At 42.0% G+C, this 6,848-nt stretch overlaps 1 protein-coding gene across 1 annotated transcript in view; it reads right to left on the reverse strand.

Annotated features, from left to right (window-relative positions):
* Nucleotides 1–5,734, reverse strand: part of PRMT8 (protein arginine methyltransferase 8) — a 197,804-nt gene extending 192,070 nt beyond the window's left edge. The window contains exon 1 of the mRNA XM_012809318.1: nucleotides 5,647–5,734. Coding sequence (XP_012664772.1) covers nucleotides 5,647–5,694 — 48 coding nt within the window. The 5' untranslated portion in view covers nucleotides 5,695–5,734. The remainder of the gene's footprint in view (nucleotides 1–5,646) is intronic.
* Between the last annotated feature and the right edge of the window lie 1,114 nt (nucleotides 5,735–6,848).

Consider the following 6,848-nt stretch of genomic DNA (forward strand, 5'->3'; position numbering starts at 1 on the left):
AAATTTGAAATTGGTTGTAAGTCTTACAGTGGCCTCTCTGAGCCTCCAGCAGTATTGCCCTTTTCTGTTGGTCATTGATGGCTTCTTTCTATTAGTCGTTGGTTACCTAGGTTACTTCATATCCACATTCTATGGACCCTCCAGACCTCCTAGTTCCACAGGCCAGGCTTTCCCTCCACCCCCTTTGGACCCCCTTTCTGAGTGTCCCTTCTCATTCTCCCCTGAGGAAATATGGTCCAGAAATCTTGAAGGGAAAATGGGCAATGACTGTTCTTAATGACTTCCTGCTGTCAGAAAAGGGCATTGGCCTACCTATCAGGGACCCTCCTCAGGTTCCCTACTCTAAAAGTTTTGGGGCTCAGAGGTTTCTGGCCTTTTGGTCAACAGGTTCCATCAGTATTTGCTGGAATCCCTGCATCACCATCATCTTAACAGGGAAATGCTGGAGTCGGAAGACAGAAACTTAAACAGGTTGAACAGGCAGGGTCCAAACATACAGAAAAAGATGATCATAATTATAGGCCCAATGAAAGGATTTAGAAAGAAAGGTTTCTCTGAATCAGGTATCCCCAAGGTAAGTCCATCCAAGATGTGGAAGGCTTTTTCTAGTTTCTACCCCCACATTAGCACCTCCATCTCTCCCCTCTTTAGAAGTTCATATAGAGGCGTAACCAGGCCTCCATGTCAGGGAATCCATGTCTGACAACACCCTGTCATTCCCAGGAGCTCCCTGAGTTATTTTTTGTAGAGGGGCTAGTGAGGAAACTGTCTCAATTCTCTCATCTGAGAGCCTCTCACCAGAGGAAAGAACAAAGCCCACAGAAGTAACTTCAGGGTTGCACGATTAAGCCTTTTCCTTTGACACCTTAAATCCTTCCTTCCTAAGGAAATCTAACACCTGTCGAGTGTCCTCAACAGAAAATTTATACAAAGGACTACTGACTAGTAAGCCATCTACATATTGAATGAGGGCACTTGGAGGAGCCTAGTTCAGCTCTCTGAAAAGTTTACTCAGAGAAGTCCCCCAATTCTCGGACTGTCTCGGAATCCCTAGGGGAGTCCAGTCTATGTTTCTTTTTTATTTTTTATTTTTATTTTTTGCAGTTTTTGGCCAGGGCTGGGTTTGAACCCGCCACCTCCAGCATATGGGGCCAGTGCTCTACCCTTTTGAGCCACAGGCGCCGTGTGCAGTGTCCTAACTACAAAGCCAAGGAGAAGTTAAACACCCATGAATGCTAACCACAAAACCAGAGAAGCAGGATAGGTAACCACCAAATGCTTTTGAAACTGAAAAAGCTGCTCCTGTGTCCAATAGGAATTTGACAAGCTTATCAGCAACGCCCCCTGTGACCCACAGCCTTCTTGTTTGAAGAGCCTGGGTCCCATCACTCTGAAGGCGAGCCTCCCTTCACTATCGTCTGCTTGGCTGCTTTCTTGGGACAGTAAGGGGTCTGGTGTCCCGGTTACCACAGTGGAAACAGGTGGGGCAAGGGAATACCCTACCTCCTCTGCCATCCATGTTAGGTCCCTGCTGGCAACACTCTCTCCTTCGCCACAGTAGCAACACATCTGGCCAGTCTTCACACAGCTGCCAGAGGACAGCTATCTCTCTCACTTGTCTCACACTGGACCACAGTGATTGGCTGTAAAGACAGCTCCTAACAATTTAACATTTTGCCATTCTTTCCTTGCCTCCTCCAGGTTGCAGTTGTTAAACACCAAGGTGGCCAAGTTTAGTACCTTGTTTGAGTCACTTTGGGGTCCCAATGCCTTGTGCTAAAGTTTCCTAAGGGTATCAGGGGCCAATTGCTTAATAAAATGAGTATTAAGCACAATTCTCCCTTCTGCTGATTCAGGGTCTAAGCTGGTACTCTTGAGGACTGCTTCCACTAGTCTTCCCCTAAAGGATGCTAGATTTTTATCCTTATACCAGGTGAGCTCAGAACTTAGAAAAGTTAATTGGCTGTACCTATATTTCCCTACATGCCTTCTACAAGGCAGGTCTGCATGTAATCCCTGGCTGCTCTTCCAGCCTCTCCTGCTTGTCCAGGTTGATCATTCCACCTAGGATCTTGGGTAGGAACCTCATTTGCCCGATCAGCCAAATTTCAATGAAAAGCATGTTGTCTATCTGCCCTGTACCATACAGCTGTTATTATACACTGTTTTTCACTCTTGATGTTTTTTAAAAAGAAACTCTCATGGGAAAGTCCAAGGGAATGAAGGATAACTTCCCCAATCTCATAAAGAGCACCCACCCACCATACAAAATATTTATATCTAATATTACATTATACTTGATGGGAAAAGACTGAATGCTTTCTCCTTGAGATCAGAAGCAAGGTAAGTATATCCTCTCTCACCACTCTTATTCAACATAGTATTCTAAGTTCTATTCAGTACAATAAGACAAGAATAGGGGGAAAATGGTAGAAAGCAGATTGGAAAGGACTAAAACCCTCCCCATTTGCATATAATATGATAGTCTATGTAGAAAATCCCAACAAGTCTAAAAAAAAACCTCCTAGACCTAAAAGATGAATTTAGCAATGGTGCAAGATACAAAATGAACACACAGAAGTCAATTATATCTCTATAGACTAGCAATGAACACAGAGATACCAAAGTTAAAAATATAACACCATTTATAATTACTAAAGAAAAAAAGAAACATTTGGCTGTGAATCTAACAAAATATGTACATGACTTTATCTTAGTCCATTCCAGCTTCCATAACAAAATATCCTAGACTGGGTAACTTAAAAACAACAGACATTTATTTCTCACAGTACTGGAGGCTGGGAAGTCCAAGTTCAAGGCATCAAGAGATACAGTGTGTGGTGAGCACTCACTCTCTGCTTCAGATGTGGCATCTTCTCACTGTATCCAGGTAAACAAGCTTCCTCAGACCTCTTTTATAAGGTCACTAAACCCATTAGTGAAGGTTCTATCCTCAAGATCTAATCACCTCCCAGAGGCCTTGCCTCTTAATACCACCACAGTGGGGCACTGGGAATGTCAGTTTTGCAAGGACACAACATTAAACCCACAGCAGACTTGTGTGCTGAAAGCTAGAAAACACTGTTGAAAGAAATCAAAGATCTAAATAATGTAGAGACATACTGTATTCATAGTTTAGAAGACTCAGCAGAGGAAAGATGTTAATTACCCCTCAGATGTATATACAGGTTTAACACAATTCCGATCAAAATCTCAGCAAGATTTTTATAGATACAGACCAGTTTATTTTAAAACATATATGGAAAGGCGAAGGAACTAGAATAGCTAAAACAATTTTGAAATAGAGGAATAAAGTGGGAGGAATCAGTGTACTCAATTTCAAGACTTATTATATCAAAATATATAGCTACAGTAACCAAGACTGGATGGTATTGGTGAAATGATAGACACAGACCCCACTGGAACAAAACAGAGACCCCAGAAATAGACTTGCACAAATAAGCATGAGTGATTTTGGGGAAAGGTGCAAAATCAATTCACTGGAAAAAACAGAATCTTTTCAACAAATGGTGCTGGAACAAAGGGACATTTATGGGGAAAAGAACTTACTTTGCCCTGAGTCCTACAGGTATGCAAAGTATCTTTAATAAAACTGAATACAGTTTGGCGTGGATGAAAAAAATTGAAACTTGTGCTCTGCAAAAGCCCTTGTTAAGAAGATGAAAAAAACAACCTACAGAGAGAGAAAATATATGTTATCCACATACCTGACAAAGAACTAGTATCTAGAATGTATAAGAACTCTTAAAACTCAAAAGTAAAAAAAAAGAAAGAAAATGGGCAAAAACATGAATAAAGATTTCATTGAAAGGATATACAGAGACAAATAAGAACATGAAAAGATGTTCAATGGTAATAGCAATTAGGGAATGCAAATTTAAGCCATTAAATGCACTTACTTAAATGTAATACCAACAAACACAGAGGAAGAAGTAGAGACACTGGATCTGTCTTACATTGCTGGTGAAAATGTAAAAGGGGACAGCCACTCTGGAAAATTATTTAGCAGTTTCTCAAAAAACTAAATGTGCAACTACCGTATGACCCAGCAGTTACATGCTTGGGCACTCATCTCAGAGAAATAAAAACTTATGTTCACAGGAAAATCTATATACATCTGCTCATAGCAGCTTTATTCACAAAAGCAAATCATTACAGATAGTCCTGATGCCTAAATGGCTAAACACCCTGTGATACATCCACACAATGGAATATTGTTCAACAATAAAGAGGAAGGAACTATTTTCTTTTTTATTTCAGAATGTTAGAGGATACAGATGTTTTATTTACATACTTTATTTTTATATAGATTGACTCAAAATTGTCAATCACCGTAAGCGTGCCCTTCACCCAGGTAGTGTGCACTGTACCCAGTAGATGTGCATTTGTCCATCCCCTTTCACCCCTTCCCTCAGCTTGATTTTCACTGAGATTTTCTTCCATATGTGCACTTAAGTGTTGATTGATTAGTTCCAACCTGGTATTGAGTACATGTGTTTGTTTCTCCATTCTAGTGATGTTTCACTTAGAAGAATGGTTTCCAGGCCAGGTACGGTGGCTCACACCTGTAATCTTAGCACTCTGGAAGGCCAAGGTGGGTGGATCATTTGAGCTCATGAGTTCAAGACCAGCCTGAGCAAGAACAAGACCCCATCTCTAAAAATAATACATAGCTGGTGTTGTGGCAGGCACCTATAGCCCCAGCTACCCAGGAGGCTGAGGCAAGAGGATCACTTGTACCCAAGAGTCTGAGGCTGCTGTAAGATATGACACCATGGCACTCCACCAGGGGCGACAAAGTGAGACTCTGTCTCAAAAAAAAAAAAAAATAGTCTCCAGTTCCCTCCAGGTTGTCCAAAAATACACTAGACTGCCATTTTCTATGGCTGAGTAGCATTCCATAGTGTATATATATACCACATTTTATTAATCCATCAATGTATTTATGGGCACTTGGGTTGTTTCCATGTCTTTATGACTGCGAATTGTGCTGCTATAAACATATAAGTGATAGAACAATTTGATGTATTTTTAGGGAATTGTGCTGGGTGAAACAAACAAACAAACAAAAATCTAGTCCCAGAAGGTTATGTGCTACATGGTTCCATTTATGTAGCTTTCTTGACATGACAAAATTATAGAAATGGAGAACAGATTAACAGTTGCCAAGGGTAAAGGAGGTACGAGGAAGGAAGTGGGTGTGGTGATAAAAGGGCAACATTCAGGATCTCAGGACTGGAAATGTTCTGTGTCTTGAATGTATTAATGTGGATAGACTAGCTGTGTTATTGTGCTATAGTTTTGTAAGGCGATACAGCAAAGGGAAATTGGATAAAGGGCACATGGAATGTCTCTGTGTTATTTTGTACCACTGCATGTGAATCTATAATTATCTCAGAATAAAATGTTTAATCTGCATTTGTACCAGAGTGCAGTCAACAAGTTTGTTGAGCCAGGAAGCCCAGAGCAGTATGGTACAGACTTAAACACAGAGACAAGAACAGGCCCTGCAGGTGAATAAAAGGAAAAAAGCCAACAGCCCCACATGGGGTCAAGATAAATGTGCACTGATATTTCACTTGCTGAAAGAAGAAAGGAAAGAAATTACCATATAGGCTGATTTACAAAAGAAGTCTCTTTCAGTCTGAATCCATCTGAAGCCAGAGACTCCATTCGACCTGGCGCACATTCAAATAGCAAGGCTCCCTGGTGCAGAAATCCCCACTCTCCAACACACACTGAGTAATCTGATTCTTTTACTCCAAGTCAGCAGTTTGGACATATGTTTGCAATCTGAAGTCTTCCTGTGAGGTACACAGACCCTTAATAACATTTCTTACGGGAACTCTATGGTTTTAGATGCCAGGACCGGCTGGAGTTGAACTGAAGTTGTGGTTGCACATAAACAAGGGTTTTAAAGGTCAGTTCTCCAGCCAGCAGGCTGGACTGTGTGGACCTGCAGTGTGGGTGGGAAAACTGCTCTCAAAGGGTCTTTCTCAGAAAAAAGATCATTTGCGTGTGTTTCCCTTGTACCAGAGAAGAAAAGCCCCACAGGACTTTTCCACTTTGCTCCTGCCTCTGATAGGAGGCAGAGGAGATAGCACAGGGCCCCCAGTGCTCCCTCCACCCCCATTTCTCCTAAGCCAACCCTGGGAGAAATACTCACAACCCCAGGTCACACTTTGAGCAGGGGCTCTGCCTTTCCTCCTGGCCCCTTGGAGAGCTGCCACACCCCGCTCACCCTGGCTTCTGTCTGGGGTGTGTTGTCACTGCATGAGTCACTCCCAAAGGAACAATTCTCTTTCTAATGTGCTGCTTAGGCATTTCAAGTGATTCTGTAAACCACACACTAAAAAAATAACACTCTAATGTGTCAGTTTGACCAATATTGCATCTAATCTGCCCTTACTGTTTTCAACTTATCTGGGAAGCCCATTCTCTGTTACTTAGTAACAATTTCATCTCCTCCTGCTTCAGGAAACAAAAATCAGAGTGAGAAGGGAACACTGCCTTAAGCCACAGATAAAAATATTACCTCTCCGACTTTTGATGAGGACTCTTAAACCTTCCCCCATGCCTGGGTCTCCAGGAGGCTGTCCTCAAAGGCCAGGTTCACAGGGACAAAGGAAAGTTGAATGAATAGTTGGCAAGAGGCTCTTGACCAAAGACTCCTTTTCGCCAAACTTTTTCTTTTCTTTTCTTTTTTCTGTAACAGGGCCTCACTCTTTCATCCAGGCATCAGCCTAGCACCCAGCAACCTCAAACTCCAGCTCAAGTGATCCTCTGCCTCAGCCTCCTGAGTAGCTGGGACTGCAGATGTGCACCAC

Source organism: Otolemur garnettii, unplaced genomic scaffold (assembly GCF_000181295.1).
Source record: "Otolemur garnettii isolate 467f Iridium unplaced genomic scaffold, OtoGar3 scaffold00104, whole genome shotgun sequence".
NCBI lineage: Eukaryota > Metazoa > Chordata > Mammalia > Primates > Galagidae > Otolemur > Otolemur garnettii.